General features: G+C 42.3%; 1 protein-coding gene across 3 annotated transcripts; it reads left to right on the top strand.

Annotated features, from left to right (window-relative positions):
• Positions 1-2,495: 2,495 nt before the first annotated feature.
• On the top strand, positions 2,496-20,796 carry sin3aa (SIN3 transcription regulator family member Aa). 3 transcript variants are annotated; one of them, XM_026175221.2, is made up of 21 exons: positions 2,496-2,637; positions 8,174-8,390; positions 8,672-8,854; positions 9,242-9,348; positions 10,391-10,685; positions 10,775-11,023; positions 11,363-11,515; positions 11,703-11,858; positions 12,151-12,240; positions 12,627-12,745; positions 12,883-13,093; positions 13,667-13,783; positions 13,946-14,184; positions 14,492-14,675; positions 14,771-15,347; positions 15,978-16,147; positions 16,222-16,395; positions 17,562-17,654; positions 18,165-18,259; positions 18,410-18,602; positions 18,840-20,796. In XM_026175221.2, exons 1-21 carry the CDS (start codon positions 2,564-2,566, stop codon positions 19,068-19,070), a joined length of 3,927 nt encoding a protein of 1,308 aa, XP_026031006.1. In that variant the 5' UTR covers positions 2,496-2,563; the 3' UTR covers positions 19,071-20,796. The 3 variants fall into 3 exon arrangements, with proteins under 3 accessions (XP_026031006.1, XP_026031007.1, XP_026031008.1); XM_026175222.2 differs by lacking the exon at positions 2,496-2,637 and adding an exon at positions 5,499-5,723; XM_026175223.2 differs by lacking the exons at positions 2,496-2,637; positions 8,174-8,390; positions 8,672-8,854; positions 9,242-9,348 and adding an exon at positions 9,747-9,882.
• The last annotated feature ends 565 nt before the right edge of the window (positions 20,797-21,361 follow it).

Below are 21,361 nucleotides of genomic sequence, written 5' to 3'. Positions count from 1 at the left end.
GGGATTGGAGGAGGAAAAACGTAATTATTTTGCTCTACACGTGATGCTGGGATAACTTGATTGTTATTGTAAATTTAGTGATGATTAAATATAAACAATTTACTGTAAAATGAATACAAATCTGCATAGTGCTTTACTGGGACAAACCGAGCTGATTTTTACTGGGAAAACCAGACAGCGAGGGTAGAATAGTTGAACCAAGCACAAATCTGTGCCTACACCTTATGAAGTCCTTCTGGGCCATGTGAGCATCAGAAACTTAAATATAATTTTCATTATTATTGTTGCTTTCAGTTCTCCAGACTGGATGTAATCTGTGCTTTCATTTGGTCCCAGTATCTTGCCATTATTATTATTATTATTATTATTATTATTATTATTGAGTACATGTACAAAAACTTGTGTTTATGCGTTGGGGCCAGGGAAGGGGGGGGGGGTGTTCTTTGCTACAGAATTCATATTGAATTTGCTTGTAGTGAAGTTTGTTTTGTTTTTTTCTGTCTACCATCCTTGTGTGTACTTTTTTTTTTTTTTTTTTTTTTTTTTTTTGTAGACTTTTCCTTTAAATGATGAACACAAATGTGCGCTATTTTATTTTTCTATTATTCAACAGCTGTTTTCATACGATTAGCTAGGATTATACAATTATCTACATTAATTTTATATTTGTTCTGTTATAACCTGTTTATCATTCGTATGACTAGTGATTAAAGTTATACTGTATTAAATAAAATTAAAAAAAACCTATGCCAACCTGTGTCTTTGTACAGGCGGTGTGTTTCTTGGGTTTCAAAGCGGCACTTTTACTGTTCTTCACTGAATATGGTATCATTGTGTCGACAAACGCAGCTTCAGTCTTGTACTTAATGCAGTGACATAAATGAAAACATGACAATTATAAAAGTAAAGCTAGGAATAAAAGATGTCTCTCACATCGTGCGCATGAATCAGTTTTTCTGATTTTAAATAACGATTTGAAAGCTGCACAACGGAGCAGATTTAATGGTATGCTGCTGTTGTCAAACCCATAAGGCAACTTTATTGACTTGGTTCCTGTTCACTGCGCTCAGCTTCTTGAGGAAAAACGTTATTGCTGTACATTAACTGGAGCAAAACCTGCAGGCTAGTTTAAGCAGAAAACTCAACCTGCATTGCATCATGCACAGCAGCATGCCTCACTCTCCTCAATTCACACCAAAACCCTTCCAATCTCTTGGTCTGCTTAAGTTGTTTCAACCTCTTCACCATGCCTGCATCCACCTGTAAGCGCTGGGGATTTTTTTTTTTTCCATCACTACCCAACTTCTCTGGTTTCATATTTGTAGAGAGTGATGAGCCTCGAACCACCAGCTGCATTTTTGCTGTAATAAATCAATGGTATAATCCTCTGATACCAAATGTATCATTTGACACGAGTTTTTGAGACCTCTGCATTGTAAGCAACAAATCGCACAAGCTTGAGCAAACTGATATTTAAGTTCGGTTGTAATTTATCAGAAGCTTCAAAAAGCACTCTTAATTATTTTATTTTTTTAAAGCAAGTCAAGTATCTGAATACATTATTGAAGAAGCTCATAAAGTTACACTTTGCTAGTATGTGTATGGAGAAAATCCCAGAAGATCCACAGTTTCTAAAATACTGGGACCAGCCCATCCATGACACGTCCAAAGTCTCCTAGATCACTTCTCTTCCCCATTATGTCAGTTTGAACTTGACCATGTCTAAACGCATTGAGCTGCCCCTATGACTCGCTGATAAAGAGATTTACCAGATTCTGAACAAGTGTATCTAAAAAGAATGGCTATTAAGTCTATATGAAAAATCATTAAGCAGTGACCAAATCTTTACCCAATTGAACACTTTTTTTTTTATCCAAAAATAGCAACGATCCCTCAGAGTGACCCAGATTTTCTCCCTGCGCATTTATTGGTAATAACTAATAGCAAACATAGCTTTAAAAAAAAAAAGTAGCTTCTCGCCACAAATACAATCGTAGAGACAATATGATCTCTTCCTTTATATAGCATTGATACGGGGCTTACAAAGTGCAGAAATAACTATATAGCTATAGACTATTAAATAAGAGGAAGGTTGCTGTTTTCACTGTCTACTAAGGCATTGTGATTGTAGACAGTATTAAAACAAAAAAAAAAAATTTTTCCTTTATAATTACAGAACAGTCTGCGCAATGAGCTCAATTACAGAACTTTTCAGTAATTTCACACATTGATTTCTTACAGTTTAAGCAGCATTTCTTTATCATACAGAAATCCAGAGGAGAATTGTTGACACTGCATTTCTTTCTCCTTCCTTCAAATATCTCCGTGATTTAAGTCCAGTTCTTCACACTGACAGAAAGCCGACTTTCACTGGTAGAGCTTCGTGTGGCCCGCGGTGTAAAATGAACTTGACACCCCCACCGCCGCCCTCGGTAATCCTCCACCAGTATCGGAACTGCAGGTTTTGCGCGTGGTGGAGAGGAGGCTGTTTCCCTGCGATGCTGCCTCGGTTTTTAGCGGGTCATATTCAAACGCAGAGTGACGTGTCTTCCAGTTTGCGCCAATGCCAGTGGAGAGGGGGCGTGTCCAACTATTTTGTTACAAACACGAATCCGGAGTAAGGAGTCTTTTTACTGGGTATGTAACGGCTGCTTAAACTAAATAATATCAAGAGTGTCGCTGCGTTACGATGCGTGTGATTGTTGCGAAGGATCTGAGGGCGGTCTGGTGTCAGTGGTGGCTTTTTTTTAACATTCTTATTATTTTGTGCGCGTAAATGAATTGCGAGGCTCTTGTTTCGCGAGTAAACGGCAGCAGAATAGCCAGCTTCTTAAGGTGTTGGCTGCTTAAATGTGCGGGATGGCATTATGTCGGCCAGTAAACAGCCTCCCGGGGCTGTGTGGACACCATCTGAGGCATCCCCTCTGTCTGCGAGTCGAAGCATTTTTGTCTGCAGCGTTGTGTGAGCGTGTAATGGATCGGCAGGGGGAAGGAGGGGAGGGGGTGTAGTTGTTGTGGTGAGACAGGTTAGACATTTTTACTCCCGACTAGTGAAGTAAACAAAGAGAGCTGCAATACGCGCGGTGGTTCTGTCTGCGGGACCCGAGAGAGGGAGAGGGAGAGGGGGGGACGCGGAGAATGGCGTGGCTCCGGTATTGCCACACAGCTCCGCCGTAGTTCTCGTTTCGTTTGACTTTGGCATTGTTTAGTAAGGACGACCGGATCGGCTCTTTCTGTCCGCAAAAGCCGCCGTGCTGGCCGCCGAGGCCCCACTGAATCTTCCAGTCAACCGGTACTCACGTAAAACAAACCGCGAGTGAGTGAGTGTTTTAGTGCCGCGAACCCTTTTGTTTGTGGACTCCGCAGCCAGCGTCGACCGAGCGAGTGCGCGGTGCAGACGGGCTGGCTGGTCCTGCTAGCTGTGCGCCTCGGTGCTGGGGCTGTCTCCGCGTTTCATCCAGATGGGAACTTAAAGGGGAGCACTTTAATGTTACGCTTTTTGTTCGGTTTGGAGCGTTCGTGGAGATGGGTGTAATTATAACGGGGGGGGAACCAACTCGGGATAGTGAAGCTGTGCGTGTGTATGTGTGTGCTGCAGCCGACGGTCGCAGCTGAATCCTCTGCCTGGGCTGGAGGGAGGAATCCCGGGCTGCTGTTGCAGCTCCGCCTGTCGTGGGCGAGGGTTTATTTCGGAAGTTCCACCTTTTTAGGGGATTTGTAATGCGGGATCCGTGCAGCGATTGGCTGCAGTGCCTCCCACTTCCCCGCCCCCTTACTGTGGGAGGGACACAAGCCTTAACGGTACAGCCCGCCCACAAAAGTCACGTGCTGCAAAACTCCAGGAAGTAGTTAATTGTTTTTCGAGATCTATTGGTTGGGTGGATGGATAGATTACTTAATGAACGTTAGGGGAAAATAGGGAAAATGCAGTATTGCAAACAGCAGGGCAGACAAAAAGAATTAATACATAGATGCAAAAACTAATTTAAAATAGAAACCAGAAAGACCGAAAATTCCAAATATTTATTTATTTATGTTTATATTATAGCTCCAACCATCACAGCATTTTAAATGCATAGGTCCTGGACAATAGCAGCCACTGCAGCAGAAAAGTCCTAACTTTTTTTTTTGTAAAACAACTCCTTGAAACATTTTTTGTGGGAAGTTGAACTGTAAATCTACTCTTACACAATACCGCCAAAGGAACCCTGCATCTAAGCATTATATTTTACATTAAAATTCTGCAGACTATCTTGCATGTAGAAAAGCTGCAATGTGGTATGATGTGATGCTGATGCCCAGTGTGTGCTGTGAACTAAACTTCAACTAAACTTCATCTTAGAAGAGCCATACCATAGAGCCCCAATCATTCTGTTACTATATCCATTGAGTCAAAAAACAAAGAAATATCAATAATCACACTTGTCCTTTATTTATTAAGTAGTTATTATTTATTGAACATCCATCAGTTGTGCAGTAAACAACATGGAATATATGTGGATGTGTTGCTGTTGTTGATTGTTGAGGTTAAAAGACCAAGACTTACAATTTAAACCAGTGGTGTCAATCACATTTTACACTGAAGACAACATACTGTATACTTTGATCATAAGTGGGTGGGATGAGTAAAAACATTTTTTTACATAAAATACAGAAAAGATTCTACAGAAAAGGTTCTGCCAATTCATTGACCAGACTGTCCTGTAATTATAAAATATGTTTTCATGAATTCACAGAAAATGTACTTGTACCCCCATGGACTCAATGTAACAGAATCCAAAAAACAAAACAAAACACAGAATTGTTATAGTACATAGTGGAGAAACTGGAACTTTTCTGTAATATAACTGTTTATCTATTATTTAATTACTTTAGCTTAGTAGTAATGGAACTGGGGTTGAGGGGCATAGTTGGAAAACCTGTAAAACTTATGAAAATACAGTTAAAAGTTCAAAATCTATGCATTCCTTCTCAAAGCTGGCCAGTGGGCAGGATTGGAGTCTTGGCTGGGCCAATTCTGGCCTCCACATCTTATGTTTGACATCACCAGTGGATGCTATTTAAAACCCAGTAACTGCCGTCTGTATAATGTTCAAATTCATCTTCAAAGCAAGAGAAAAAAACTCTCAAATGCTCTTTAAACTTTTCCCTGGTCAGTAACATGCTTATTCCTCTTGATAAAACTCATGCGGCGCCTTATCTAACACCTCCGTGACCGTGTTATACCTTAATAATGGACAGGCTGTGCTTTCTACGTTCGTCTCTAAACATGGTGCTATTATGCTTTCCCCATTTATACTGCAGCTGAGCCTCTCCGCTCTGTGCTGGCATTATCGCGCTTCAAGTCAAAAGGGTGTGCTTGGTAACTACTCGAGAAATCTTTGATTGACAGTTCAATTTCACAACCGAATACGTCGCCCCGCCCTTGTCCGGGTTCTTCGAACAGACTGACCAATAGCTCCTAAAAGGAGGACCGCTTTTCACTCCAGGGTGAAAACCCCGCCCACCCCAGCTAACCGAACGGAGATTGTTTTCGTTTGTAGGGGAGATTCTCACTTTGTAGCTTGAATTGTTTATTTCAAGTAATACTCCATCGATTAATTGCTTTTTGCAGATACACTGAGTTTCTGTCTTCTCCAGTCAGTGGTGTAGCCTTTCACCACGAGCGAACGGATTATCGTACCATCATCACCGAACTTCTGCTTGCTATTTGGGAGAGAGGGGTGAGTTCATTCAGCAAGCTAGTGTTGGCAAGCTAACTCCCTCCGGTCAGAAGACGTTTTAACAAGATCACGTAGATGATCGATGCTTCTTTGTATGCCGTTCACTCATAAGTTGATCTAAATCCATCAGTGTGGCAAATCAATAGCAAATATTCGCCGTTTCAGCGAGAGCCCACCAGATCGCTAATGGCTTAGCTGCATGTGCTTCCCTCTCCTAGCCCCGGACAGCGATCGGTGTCAGGCTACTCATGTTGTTTACATTAGCTAGCTGCTAGCAGACAGCAAACAACTCCCGTCGACAGAACAAGTTCCCAGCAAAGTTAATTAAAATAAACAGTATACATTTATTTTAGCCTGACCGTTCAGCAGGGTGCCTTGCGTACGAGTTGCTCTTGGCTCTTACCTGCTGGAAAATGGGAGTGTAAACGCGCTGAACTCCTGCGCCACGCTCTAAATGGCGGGCGTGGGGAAAGCGTAACTCGAGGTCGCTGCTTGTAAAGGCCTGTAAACGGGACGGGAGAACCGCGGTTGTGGGGCTGTTACCGTGTAATAGACACAACCGCGTTTTCATATTGGAGGACTGTAACGTTACTACACTGCGCTTCTGTCTGTAAATACCACAGGCTGGCTTTCTTTGGCCGTGCGGAACGACTCGTTTGCTGGCACGGTGGAACTCAGCTGCTGGTGGGAGCAGAGAGGAAGCGTCAGAAGCAGCAGCGCACGAGCACTCGAGTTTATCATTGTGTTACTTTTGCTCGACACACGCGTGTAGAATTTTATTAGCTGCCTGACTTTATCGCTTTTATCTTTTTTTTAAGTACGCCATTCCTTCGAGTGCCCGCGAGTTGCCGTCGTCTTGAGGAAGTTGTGAATGGCAGACCGACTTCCACGTTCCCACAGCACCTGTTTGTCGGTGACGTAGGCTGTGTGTCTCATTGGCTGCTCGGAGCGCGAGTCGTACATTCAGTTCATGCTAACGTTGTCATCCATGTATCACGTAGAGACACGGGACAGATAAGACAAGGCACAAGGGATCCGCGACAAGCCACAAGTTGTCGTAGAAATATTTTAACCGGTATTTTTGTCAGCGGCGTAGCCAGAAATAACAGAAAAATACACAATACACTTTGGCTGCGTGTTGCTGAGGGAGGGGGGGCGGGGTATAATTAAATCATGTTCATCGATTCATTAACGTGGCTATTACTTTAATGTAGCAGTTGATTTAATTGCCTGTATACTGCCGTATTATTATAGCTAATACTACCTGTGTATATTATGTATACATTTGAAAACTGCAAAATAATAAGAAACTAGAACTCTGACGAAAATTAAAGTTTATTATTTCCATCCAAAATACACTAAAGTAGAAGCTGAAAGCAGCAAAACATGCAAGTACTTAAATAAAGTGCAAGTACACGGAGCAGTATTGGAAAGTAGTGAATTACCCATGATTAAATTATTATGGTACACACATTTTGTAGCTTCATCAGCTACATTATTTGTGATTCAAGTCCTTGTTTTAGCCAGTTTTTTATGTGCACTGCTGGAGTGGTAAACACCATTTTTTCATTTTTACCATACTCCTGTACAGTTGTCTTCTTCTTGAAAAATACTGGCTAAAATGTGTTATGTTTTTAATTTAAATATGGGCAGGAATATTTGTAAAACTAACTTAAGAAAAAAAAACTTATTAATCAGAAGGAAATTCATACACAGCAACCAGGCTTCCCCCACACATAATAAAATCAAAATAGAAAATTCACTAAATACAAAATATGTTCCCCGGCCTCACATGGGAACTTTTGCAGTAAACGTAACTTTGTGGCATTCTTGCTGCGGCGGGCAAGAGGGAGGGTACAGATAACACTGGTGCAGAAGTGCACAATGCAAAACAACAAAAAGACACCCCCCCCCCCCCCCCCAAAAAAAAAAAAAAGAAAGAAAGAAAGAAGAAGTGGGGACTCAAGACTCCCAGGTGCTGTATCCTGTGTGTAGTTCACCTTTGCCTGCCAGCTTTTCTTGAATTCTCCAAACATGCACATGGCCGAACAGCTGTTCATGAAGCTCCATATTCATGCATAAAATTTGGATATAGTTTCTAATGAGAAAAAAATGCTGTCAAAGTAGTCAAATCACATGTTAATGAATCAATATGGTCACATTTTATTGACCTTGATAAACGTAGAGGCTTCTTTTTGGTGCTGAAAGCATCAGACGTTTCAATAAATCTGCGTACTGTGAAGATGGTTATGCAATCATTTTCTGCCACAGCCAAACAAGAAAAGTGGTTCACTGTGTGTGTGTTTGTGTGTCTATAAATTCACAGTACAAGCAAAAAAATATATATTCCCACAAATTCTTGAATGAAATTGTTAGTGTGATGTAATCGATTCAGATAACTTCTCAGAGGTCTGAGAAAATGGGCTCCATATGTTGCTGTGTATTTACAGATCTCGCAGCTCTCCCGAGTATGCGTACATAATGAAGCGGCGTGGGGAGGATCCGGAAACGGTTTTTGCGTCCCCGCAGCGGCGCCTCGGTGGCAACGCGGAGGCTTTCCAGCATCGTGTCCTGGCCCCTGCTCCAGCTCCGGCTGTGTACGAGGCCGTGTCTGACAACATGCAGCCCACAGCAGGCGTCCAGTACTCCGTCCCACAAGGATATCAGGTACACCGCGTTGGCCCGCTCAAGATTTATTTGATCGTTTTGTTTGAGAAGTTATCATTTAGTGAGGACATAGCAACTTTTCTTTACTAAGCACTCACAACTCATGCTCCAGGCTTCCCCACCTGTCAGCTGTGCACATTCTGTCTATGTGTCTCAGTTTATATCACCTTGAGGGGACTGTTGTTGTGATTTGGCACTACCTAAATAAAACTCAGGACTATGTGGCACTTTCACATGGTACTATTTGCTGTACTTTTAATAAAACCTCTCTGATTTCCTAGGTTCCCACAGTGGCCCAGAACAGTGGCGGGCATGGGCACACTCCAAGCCCAGCTGTCCATGGGGGCTCCCACCACCACAGCCCGGCAGTGCAGTCCCACGGGCCCTCGGTCATGTCAGGGCACACCCATACAGTTGCTCCTCAGGCCTCTGCACAGGGCCAGCAGCAGTTCCAGAGACTCAAGGTCTGTAAATCTAATTTTACTTTTACAGTTGAAAATGCTAAAGAGGTTTGGGGAAATTAACAAAGCTACATTATTAGAACTTCTCTGGAAATGAGTTTATTTTTAAGTCATTTGCTTTTTAGTTTGTTGTTTTTTGGTAGCTTTTATTTAAATTTGCACCATGATTGTAAAAACAAATAAGATCCATTCATAGTGATGGTTCATTATGCCTTAGACTGAAACATTTAAAATGTGTGGTAGTAGAGAAAATCTGCCCTTTTTAGGCAGATCACACATCAGTTGTGAAATTCAGTTCAGTTTATAGCTGATGCAGGTACCAGTGTTTTGGAAAAAAAAAATCATGGCACATAAAGCTGGCTTTCCTCTCTCTCTCTTGCTCTCCCTAAGGTGGAAGACGCTTTGTCTTACTTGGATCAAGTGAAGCTGCAGTTTGGCAACCAGCCACAGGTCTACAACGACTTTTTAGACATAATGAAAGAGTTCAAATCCCAAAGGTGAGGCCACGGTGGTTTTGATTAAAGATTGATCCCTTAAAGGTTGACCGATTTTCTAGAGCAAATTTAAAATTTGATCGTGTTACCTACAGGAGTAGACGAATAAATAAATATTCAATGGCAGGAAAGTTATAATGCAGGTTTTTTTTCTTGAATCGTATTAGCGTACAATTAAAGTGAGCAGTTAAATACAGTGGGGGAAAAGTATTGGGGTTATTTATCTAATTTATTTACATGAGTTTTTTTCGGTTCATCGTGAATGGTAGCGGCTCCATACTGAATCCAATAACCTCACGGACGGTCGCACTGGAGTGAAGTTATGATAATACGTTTTAACGAGCCGAGGACGGCGCCTTAATTTAGCACAATTGCAATAAAAAGCTTCTCGACACGTGTTAAACCACAGCAGCGACATTCTCGCTTCTAAACTGCGTCTCTGAGCGAACAAATTGAGAGGGAAAGTTCCTGAGCGAGCTAGAATAAGCGTCAGCGGATCTTTTCAGTCATGTCACTTGAGTTTGGACACGGTTTGCAGTTAAGTAGAAGAAAAGCAACAAACACTTTTGCAAACATACAAACAGAAGGTAATGGTATTTCAGGGGTGAAGCACCTCCGAGTCTGCTGCTTAGCGTAGCTTAGCTTAGCTTAGGATAGCTTAGTTTTGTTCGAGTTAGCTTGTTTCATGCTAGGTTGGCACTTTCTCTAGCTGCTGCGGCCGCCGCGTAGCGAAGTAAACAACAACAATGAAATGTGTAGACGAAATGATTCGTGGTACTAACGTGGACCTAGACATTAAACGTTTTTGACCAGTCGTTTATTTTACTTTTTTCCCCTTCTCCATAAAACGAGCTGGCATTTTTTTCACAAGCAACAACTCTTGTACAGTTAGCACCTACAGAGATGCATTTATATGGTTTAATTTAAAGTCCTAAGAGTACACACTGCTCTTGATGCCTGAGATGTTGCCAGGTTTTAAATGTACTCGAGATGTCTCCCCAGGTATAACTGAATTTTCAAATTCTTTCTGCTTTTGCGTTTCCAGTATTGACACTCCCGGAGTGATCAGCAGAGTGTCACAACTCTTCAAAGGTCACCCTGACCTCATCATGGGCTTCAACACTTTCTTGCCTCCCGGCTACAAGATCGAGGTCCAGACCAACGACCTAGTCAATGTGACGACACCGGGTCAGATCCACCACATCACCCCACATGGCATTTCAGTCCAGAACATCCCCATATCGGGAGCTGCTCCCCAACCTCAGCCTCCGCTTCCCTCATCTGCAACCACCACTGCTCCGCCCCTTCTAACACAGCCCACGCCTGCCAAGACCAGCAAGGTGAGAATAAAATGTGGTGGAGTAGAAACTTTTTTTTTTTTTACTGTGAAGCATGTGTTTCAGTACACTTAAAATCTTTCCTGTTTCAGCCTCCTCAGCCCCAGGCGTTAACACCAAGCAGCCAGAGCAATCCGTCCATCCCTGCCTACACCTCTCCCCGTTCGCCACCTATGCAGCTCCACCCACCACTCAGCGGGACCCCCACAGGCCCACCCATGCAGAACAACCAGCCAGTGGAATTCAACCATGCCATCAACTACGTCAACAAGATCAAAAACCGCTTCCAGGGCCAGCCCGACATTTACAAAGCCTTCCTGGAGATCCTCCATACTTACCAGGCCAGTGTCTCAAAATGAAAGCCAGAGTGAAGTTCTAAAGCGTTTCTGAGCTTAAATTTTGAATTTACATTAAAAGGAGCTTTTAAAGAGGACCTTTTATGCTGATTTCCAGCTGTTTTTGCTGTAGCCCTGTACTGTTCCTGCATGCAGTGTCAAAATGTATGGAAAAGCTACTGTTTTTTGTTAGTGCTGCTCTTGGTCATTTAGCCTGGCTTCTACTATGGACTACACAGAAGCGGCCACAATTCATGTAATGAGATATATGACAGGAAAAATATTTAAAAAGCCCAGTAGAGCGACTTTTAATCACTCAATTTGTTTGTGTTCCTCCACCCACAGAAGGAGCAGCGTAATGCCAAGGAGGCTGGAGGAAACTACACACCAGCTCTGACTGAACAGGAGGTTTATGCTCAGGTGGCCAGGCTCTTCAAGAATCAGGAGGATCTACTCTCTGAATTTGGGCAGTTTCTCCCTGATGCCAACAGTTCAGTGGTGAGAAAATCCATGTATTTAATGTACCGTATTCTACTCATGAGTTCAGATTTATTAGAGACACCTTAAACACAAAGGTAAAGTTTATTCATTAAAATCAGCCTCTCAGAATAATGTTCCCCCCGTAGTCTGTGATCTGTCATGTTGATGCGCTCGTGTCTTAATCTGTGTTTTGTATTCGTCGTAGCTATTAAATAAGACCACTGCTGAGAAGGCCGAGTCTGTACGAAACGACCACGGTGGCACTGCCAAAAAGCTTCAGCTCAACAACAAGCAGAGGCCCAATCAGAACGGCTGCCAGATCCGTCGCCATCCCACGCCTGGGGCCACGCCCCCTATCAAGGTACATGCAGTCTCATACTGCTAAGTCCAATTTGGTTTTATTTCCATGTTTTATGTGAAGTGTTTCGCAGCAAAAATTTTCTAGCACAACTTCACCTGCTTCCAAGGTGCATGGAAGGATGAAAGAATTCACAAAGCAGGAACTCCAGCAACACTTGAGGGAAGATGATTATTAAAGTTGTTCGTCTTCCCTCAAGTGTTGCTGGAGTTCCTGCTTTATGTGAAGTGTTTGAAAGTTTTGGTTTTTAAATTATTGAACCTGTGTCTTGAATGTCGTTTTGGGAATGCTGCAGAAGAAGCCGAAGTTACTGAACTTGAAGGATTCCTCAGTGGCAGAGGCCAGCAAGCATGGAGTCGGCACAGAATCTCTGTTCTTTGAGAAGGTGAGTTTGTATTTTGTTTTTTAGTTTGAATAAGAGGAAAGGGGAATTAAAAAGTGGATCGTCTTCCTCCATCCCACCCTGTCCCTAGCTTCCTCTTTTGTCACACGAACCCACTGCATGTCCTCCTTCACTACATCCATGATTCTTCTCTATATTCTTCCTCTTTTCCTCCTGCATGTTAGCTCCATATTTTCCAGCCTTTGTTCCAATATATACACTATCCCCCCTCTGCACTCCTCTGTCCAAACAATGTTTAACATAATCACAGAGCAACTTAACTTTATTTGCTAGTTTATCCGAAGAGCACAGGCTTTGTGTTGGTGGTTCTTGTTGTTCTCAAAAACTTGACTTATGCCACAAGACTTCAGCAGATTTTTATATTTTAGGTGCGCAAAGCCTTGCGAAGTGCAGAGGCCTACGACAACTTCTTGCGATGTCTGGTCATCTTTAACCAGGAGGTGATTTCCAGAGCTGAACTGGTGCAGCTGGTGCTGCCGTTTTTAGGGTGAGTAACTCGGATCACGTAAAATATAACTTTTGCAGTAAATTTGATAGATTTATTTATTTTATTTTTTGGTTGTGTGTGTGTTTTTGTTTTTTTTTTTGTTTTGTTTGTTTTTTTTATATCTTTCTGTTAAACAGAAAATTCCCTGAGCTATTCAACTGGTTCAAAAACTTCCTGGGGTATCGTGAAATGTCCCACATTGAAACATACCCCAAGGAGCGGGCTACCGAGGGCATCGCCATGGAGATTGATTATGCTTCCTGTAAGAGACTAGGCTCCAGTTACAGAGCCCTGCCTAAAAGCTACCAGCAGCCCAAGTGTACAGGCAGAACTCCACTTTGTAAAGAGGTGAGAGAGGAGTGGACATCCAGGCGCTCATAAAGCTACTGTGTTGTTCTTTAACAGCAGTTGTCCTTTTTTCTGCTTTGATTTAGATTTATCTTGTTTATCATTTCTGAAAGTAGCTGTTGAAACTCGCTTGTCATTTCTTCCTGGTTGATTGGTTCGCATTTGCAAACAGGATTTGTACAGTAGGAAGAGGAGGGGCTTCTGTACTCGCAGCCTGAGCTGTGTGCATTAAAGCCCTTATTTAGCTTCTCTGCTCTCATTGAGTTTAGCCTTTAGGCTCACAGGGATAACTTGTACATGAGCTGAAAATTCTTTCCTTGGTTGATATAACGTATATGAATATAATATGCAATGCTGTCAGAAAATAAGAAAAAAATCTTTTTAATACTTTAGAGTGATATTGGAAGATTGTATATAAAAAATTGGATTTGCAAAAAAAAAATTAATTTCATATTTTTGTAGTTTGTTGGATCCGTTTTTGCTTAACGCTAACAGTCAACCTCATCCTCATGAATGTAGTTTGAGTTGACGTCTGTATTAATTTTTGTGTTTTTTTTTTCCTGCTGTGTCCAGGTCTTAAACGACACTTGGGTCTCCTTCCCCTCCTGGTCTGAAGACTCCACTTTTGTCAGCTCCAAGAAGACTCAGTATGAGGAGCACATCTACAGGTGTGAAGATGAACGTTTTGAGGTGAGCTAATACGTGTAACTTGTGTTAATGATGACAACAAAAAGACTATATCCTTGAAGGGGGAAAAACATTGTGGTAGATGCTATTTTGCCTTCCCAGAAAATTTCCAATTTTGAAGTTAAATTGGAATAATGACTGAAAAAATCTCTTGTCCTCAAACAGCTGGATGTTGTATTAGAGACCAATCTGGCTACCATCAGAGTGTTGGAGACGGTGCAGCGGAAGTTGTCCCGCATGTCCGCGGAGGAACAGGCCAAGTTCCGCTTGGACAACATGCTGGGTGGCTCCTCAGAGGTCATTCACCGCAAGGCCATCCAGAGGATATACGGAGACAAAGCGCCCGACATCATTGACGGCTTGAAGAAAAACCCTGCTGTTTCTGTCCCCATCGTTTTGAAAAGGTACAGCTTGAATCAAGGGCCAAACATTTACTGTATGTCTTTAACTCACAGTTGCTTTGTCTCTGTGGAGGTTAGAAGATTAAAATAACATGAATCCATTCTGTGAGTTGGCCCACAATTTATAAACACAGTAATCCACACAAGGAAGGGAGCACAAATATCATGTTGGAATGGTTAATCCAAAAATGGATTAAGAGAAACAGAATGATCTGGCACCTACCTCTGTGTCACGCGCTGAAAGATGCAGATTGTTGTTTAAATTGTCATTCAGATTTGGAGTTCTTACATTACTTTTCTTTTCAAACAGGTTAAAGACAAAAGAGGAAGAGTGGCGGGAAGCCCAGCGAGGCTTCAACAAGATCTGGAGGGAGCAGAACGAGAAGTATTACCTTAAGTCTCTCGACCATCAAGGCATTAACTTCAAGCAAAATGACACCAAAGTGCTTCGATCAAAGTCCTTGCTCAATGAAATCGAAAGCATCTATGATGAGGTCATTTTCTTTCTTTCTGTGATCATTTTCAGCACTTGACTATACACTGCTAGAAAAATTTTTTTTACTGAAGTTTTGTTTTTTTTGCTCTGCAGCGTCAGGAGCAGGGCTCTGAGGAGACCACCACTCCAGTCACAGGCCCCCACCTGACACTGTCCTACGAGGACAGCCAAATCCTTGAGGACGCAGCGGCCCTCATCATCCACCATGTGAAGCGGCAGACCAGCATTCAGAAGGAGGACAAATACAAAATCAAACAGATCATCTATCACTTCGTCCCTGACATGCTGTTTTCTCAGCGGGGCGAGCTTTCAGATGTAGAGGAGGAGGAGGAGGAAGAGGAGATGGAACTGGAGGAAGGAGCTTCTAAAAAGCACAACGGTGTCCCGGGCAGCGGGAGTCCCTCAAAGTCCAAGCTGCTGTTCAGCAACACGGCAGCGCAGAAGCTGCGCGGCTGCGACGATGCCTACAACCTCTTCCTCGTCAACAACAACTGGTATGTCTTCCTGCGGCTTCACCAGACACTCTGCTCACGTCTGCTGCGGCTGTACGAGCAGGCGGAGCGGCAGATCGAAGAGGAGGTCAGAGAGCGGGACTGGGAGAGGGAAGTCCTGGGGCTCAAGAAGGAGAAAAATGACAATCCAGCCATCCAACTAAGACTGAAGGAGCCCAGTGAGTAACAGTATACCCCGATTTTGTGTTACATTTGTTTGCTTTTCCTTTTCTGACTTTTGTACCATGTCTGTTTGTAAAGGTCCTATCAATGCTATCCTCGTAAAGTGCTTAAACGCAGCGCACACGATAAAACCAGATTCAACAAAAACATAATGGTTCAAACACAAAGTAAAATCTTAGAACACTTGGCATAATGTTTTAAAATGGAAGACGCATGACAAGACCTAAGTGTCGTATCAAGAGTTTGACGTGAAGTCTTTAAAAGTGATTTGAGAGAAGATACTGATGAAACAAGTTGCCGTTTATCAGGCAAGTCGGACCACGACTGCATCTCTCGGTCACCTTCTTTTAGCTTGAGGTGGAAACAGTCTGCAGGCTGTGCTCTGGTTGCAGGGACTGCATTTCCAGTATATCTCTAGGCCATGAAGAGCTTTAAATATAACATGTAAAATGTTCAAATCAGTTGTTAAACGAATGTGCTGTGACTGTAGGAACAGTAAAATGTCAGTAACATGTAGATTGAGGAAAAACTCACCAGTAGTTTTTGTAACAAAAAGTGGAAATGTTTTTTCCCCTCATGCTGTTCCACTTAGTGATCTGTTTTTATTAAATATTTCTTCTCTCCAGTGGACATTGAGGTGGAAGATTACTACTCTGCTTTCTTGGAGATGGTTCGGAATTTGCTGGATGGCAACATGGAAGCATCTCAGTACGAGGACTCTCTGAGGGAAATGTTCACCATTCACGCTTACATCGCGTTCACGATGGACAAGCTCATCCAAAGCATCGTCCGGCAGGTATTGGCTTGTTTTCTCAAGGAAAGAGCTGCTGTAGTTGTTTACCAGCCAGTCACTAACTCTCTTTCCTTCAGCTCCAGCACATTGTGAGTGATGAGATCTGCGTCCAGGTAACAGACCTCTACCTGGCAGAGAGCGCCAGCGGAGCCACTGGAGGAAGCTTGTCCACACAGTCCTCCAGGAGCTCCGCAGAGACGATCTATCAGCGGAAAGCCGAGCAGCTCATGTCTGACGAGAACTGCTTTAAGGTAAATAAAGTTGCCGCTCGCTCTCAAACCTAGCCATGGCATGACGGCAGATTTTTGCTAAAGCTTTGGAAATATGGAAATTGGCTCATTTAAAGTTTAGAAGAGGTACTTAAAAGTAATTTTCCACAAGGCTGCAGGACTGGTTCCTGCACAGTCCAGATGTCAAACTTAATTTGTTGCTGTGAAGAACGTCCTACTTTTACTAACTGGAGAGTTCCCTTTTTTTTTTTTGTGTGTGTGTGTTTTGGGTGCGTTCACTGTCAATAAATGATCTCCACATTTTAAAACACAAGCAGTATCGTTCAGTCTTTCCCTTGGCAAAGACTGTGAGATTTACACAGCAGCCAGGTTTGTGACAGACACGTGCAATCAGCATGACTTCTGTAAGTAGGGTTTTTTCATTGAGAGTACATAAGAGGGTGTGAATCACCAACCAGTTCCTACCCTCTAAAATGGTTGCAGTAATGGGGAGTAAGGATCACCATTTGCACTCACTCATTGCTTCCATTGACTAAAGCTGCTAAAGCCACCTGTCACCAGCGAGCAGATTTGCTTTTTGCCCTACTTTCAGCTTCGCTTTCATTAAAGCTTCACTTTACATTAAATATTTATCCCATTTTGTTAAAAACAGAAATTACCCAACTGGTTTTATAGGTGAATACCTAAAACCCATTCATCCTGTTTACTTTGACTGCAAACTAACTTGTTACGAAAGAGAGATGGAAACTTCCACTGAACACATCCATTTCCACTCTTTTTATAATGTGTTCAAAAATCTGAAGCTCAGTAAATCTAAAAACTGGAATAAAAGAGTAAAATGTTGCAGTATTTCCTGTAATCTGAGCCCTCAGGATATTTTTTTAATCTGACACATTAAATTATTTCTTACTCTTGGATAGAGAATATCATAGACTTATGGTCTGTTGTCACTACACTGAGTCCAACTACTTGCCAGTTTTTAGCCGAAATCCAAATATCGGATCAGCCCATCTCTTTCTGACGATGTTCTTTTCTGTCCTTACTTTCTCTTCGCTCCTTAGCCTTCTTGTTTCTCTCCACTGTCACAGAGTGCTGGTTTAAAGGGGATCGTTGGTGTTCCCTCTGTGTTGAGTCCTTATTTTTCGTTTGAAAAGTGTCTTAAACTGTCCGTCCTGTTGCTTTCTCAGGTGATGTTTTTGAGAAACCGAGGACAAGTGCAGCTCACGGTGGAGCTGCTCGACACAGAGGAAGAGAACTCAGATGAGCCCATGGAGGCCGAGGTAAGAAACACAACGGTAAATCTTGAGTGTCAAGGTCCATTAGCATCAGGAACTATTTTTAAGCCAATAATCCATCTACTCTTTTGGGTTTTTGGTTTTTTTTTTGTTCACATTAAGGATTAAAAAAAACAAAACATGGCTATTATATAAATGATGTGTATATGTTTAATAGGTCCCCTTTAAATAAACAGGCTCTGTGATGTCTAATCAACTGTAAAATGGCAACAATGCTGCACAAATGTTGTTTAAATACTCGCACTGATAAGAGTATTTGTATGGCAGTAGCAGCTCTTCTTTTATTCCCACACTGCTGAAATGTGGCATTTTATTACACACAGTTCAGTTCACTTAGACTAGTCATTTAAAGGCCTGTAATCAAGATAACCAGTGTGTGGAAATACTAGTAAGAACCTGTTGCCAGACTTGTGGTAATACTGGCGCAGTGCTCGTGTTTTCACACTCATAATGTGTGTGTTAAACTTGGGTTTTGTGCTTGTTTTCTGTTTGCAGCGTTGGTCTGATTATGTGGGACGCTACTTAAACCCAGATTCCACAACTCCTGAGCTGAGGGAGCACCTCGCTCAGAAGCCAGTTTTTCTTCCCAGGTGCGTTTTCCACATTTCATCGCTCTCTGATGGGCCACGCCCTGTAAAATTCAAACAGGAGGCTTTTGATTACAGCAACCCTAATTGACTTGTCCTGACATATTCCTGCTCGATTTCATGAGTCACTCTCATCACGTTTGTCTAAACCAGGAATCTGAGACGGATCAGGAAGTACCAGAAGGGCCGAGAGCAGCTGGACAAGGAGGCCTGCGAGGGTGGAAAGAAATCGCTGGATAAGGAGAAAATGGAGTGCATGTTCAAACTAAACTCATACAAGATGGTCTACGTCTTTAAGTCTGAGGATTACATGTACCGACGCACTGCCCTGCTGCGAGCTCACCAGGTATTTACCAGCTAGTGTCGTTATTTAGCTGTTATGCCAGAAATATTTCTTGGTTACAGCGTTCCTGTATTTATCATAAGGGAGGAAAGTGAGTGACCTTTGACCTCCCATTCATTCTGTTTCAACTCTTGGCTCTGTAAGATGTCAGTGAGGGCGGAGGGCTTGGGCTTAGTTTGAGGTTTCTGTGTTCAGTGAGTAGAAAATCTGTTTCGTGACATCAGTCTTGTTTTTCCTCAGTCACACGAGAGGGTGAGCACGCGACTACACAAACGCTTCCAGGCCTGGGTGGAGGCGTGGGTCAAAGAGCACGTCACCCGCGACATGAGCGCCGAGACCAACAAGTGGCTGATGGGCGAGGGACGTGAAGGCCTACTGCCCTGCAGCACCACCCGTAACCCAGAGGTCCTTCACTTCATGAACATCAACAAATATCGTGTGAAATACAGCACACCTAGCAAGGCACCGTAGCCAGCCAGACCCACGAGGGCAAACGGAAGCAGACTGACTTTTGGGGGGTTTAGGTCTGATATCAAACAGGAATAGAGGTAGAGACGAAAGGTCGTCAATGTGTTTTTAAAGCGGACATGGGAGCACAATTAAGCTAGCTGCCGTTTGTGTTGAAACCGGGGTGGGCAGGATTACTGAAATCCTTTTTTTTTTTTTTTTTTTTTTTTAATTTTAACCAGCGTTTTTAGCTGGGCCCATATTATTTTTTATTTTTTATTTTTTATTTTTTTTTTCTTAAATTTATTTTTCCCCAGGGCCTTCGGTGCCAAAACTTAGGAATGGTCATGTTCCAGTCGCAGACCTGAGCTCTTACCAGCACTCAGAGCCACGTCACAAACTTCCTCGAGCCTTTACGACAGAGCTTAGCGACATAAGAAAAGAGAGTGTGGTGCTTTTTTTTTTTTTTTTAACTTTATCACGGCTGAGCTTCAATTCAGCCTTAGACAGTCTGAAGCCATCCAAGTAATCGAGTTCCATCAAAATCAAATACACAGGGATTTATTTATGAAAGTGTTATTCTGTAGTATTTTCTGTAGTATTCACTGAGAACAATATGATGGACAAGTGCACTTATTTAGAAAAAAAGGGGGAAACTGTTCAGAAATTTTGTTTCCCAGATTGAAGGTTTGGGGGGAGCTCAGTAAAGTCTGAGAGATCTGGTTCAGACATTCCTGTGTTACGGCCAAATCACAATCATGTCTCATCAAGCAGACTGAAAGAGGGTTACAGTTTCTTTTCCAAAACACATGGCAGCACTATTAGAAACGGTGCCTGAGCTCCAAACCGCGTTGTCGGGTTAACTTAGAAAAAAGCACTGTTACATCTAATGTTTTAAAAAAAGAAAAAAAAAGGGGCCTCACAACACTGTTTGGTCTCAGACTGTAAAATTGTATAGCTCGTGAATGTCAGATACTGACATGTATTCCAGTGTGTGTGTTGTGTATATATATTATATATAGTTCTATTAACACACACAATCCTCGCCGCCCTGGAAGTCAACCTTTTTAAGATGCCCTCTGCCAATACACCAGCTTTAACACACTCAAATACGAACACACAAACACACACATGCACATCTTGCTCATGCCCTCATGTTGTAAATACACTGTGTATATAGTCTCAGACTTTTTTATGACAGATCTGTGTTGTTGTGCTAGTAATACTTTCCAAGCTTACTGTGGACTTTAGTGATAAATGGCTAAAGTTAGTATGTATATGAAAAAGATAAATGCAAGACCATTTATTACCGTTTTTACCAAAGGGAGTCGATTCTAAAATAGCTGTTTTTGCCCCCTTTGTGTGTTCCTTTATGTCTTTTGCTTTTTAATTTCTGTAGTTAAACATGGGTGGTGGGGGAGGGGAGTAGAAATGTATCCAGGTCTTTCCATTTATTTGAAACAAAACCATCTTTTCTTTTCTGAGTGTCACATTTGTTTTCAATAAAATCACTGCCCCCGATTTCTGACAGCCGACACCGTCCGTGGTGATGGTGGGACTCATTTTAAAGTTCAGTGGACTCCACCACAGTCTCGCATTGTGATGCACGCTTTCCTCCCTGGATAGATTTCTGCTGTAAACATCACCCCACACCATATTTTTGATAATGGAAGAAGTCACATGAGCATGTCTTTAGTCCCTTTATTTAGACATTATTTAAAGTAATAATAAAAATGACATTTGTAGCCTATAGAGATCTTTTATTGTGTTGAGTGATTTATTTTTTTCCACACTTTCATCTCATCTTTCAGTCTCTGGTTTGCAGTTTTATTGGTGGGAAATATTATGAAAGTTCATAAAATGCAGTACTTCTTTACAGCCCGCGCTCTAAATACGTTATCACCTGTATTGCACCGTAAGAAGTAAAACAAAAAAGACCAAGAAGAATGATTTCTACAGCAAAAATTACAAACTCCCCCAGTTTGCCTTTGAGTTGGCTGAACAAATCAAGTCAGCCAGTTGCTCCTCAGTCCTCTGGAGTTGTTTATTTCTATATAAACACTGCCTGGAATCAAAGCTCGCCTTAATCAAATACAGCCCATCTGCATTAGTTTGCATGCCTATATGATCTTTATGTTCACACACATTTGAACTGATGTTACTGACCTATGAGGGATAACCAGGGCAGCTCGGTGTTGAAGGAGGAGAAGCTGTCGCAGGTTTTGTACCTACACCGTGTAAACCAGGATTGTTGCAGCTGCTGACTGTGCTGCAGGAACCTTTCAGTCTATTTCAGTGAAGCACTTTAAACACCA

The sequence above is a fragment of the Astatotilapia calliptera genome, chromosome 7 (assembly GCF_964374335.1).
Source record: "Astatotilapia calliptera chromosome 7, fAstCal68.1, whole genome shotgun sequence".
NCBI lineage: Eukaryota > Metazoa > Chordata > Actinopteri > Cichliformes > Cichlidae > Astatotilapia > Astatotilapia calliptera.
This window is presented reverse-complemented; position numbering and strand designations above follow the sequence as displayed.

What these genes read in the sequence shown, in the direction of transcription:
- sin3aa (XM_026175221.2), top strand. Translation starts at nt 2,564, where the DNA reads ATGCCAGTGGAGAGGGGGCGTGTCCAACTATTTTGTTACAAACACGAA. An exon ending in AGATCCTCCATACTTACCAG is followed by an intron (nt 11,024 to 11,362) that starts GCCAGTGTCTCA and finishes CTCCACCCACAG; the next exon opens with AAGGAGCAGCGTAATGCCAA. An exon ending in AAGCCAGTTTTTCTTCCCAG is followed by an intron (nt 18,260 to 18,409) that starts GTGCGTTTTCCA and finishes TGTCTAAACCAG; the next exon opens with GAATCTGAGACGGATCAGGA.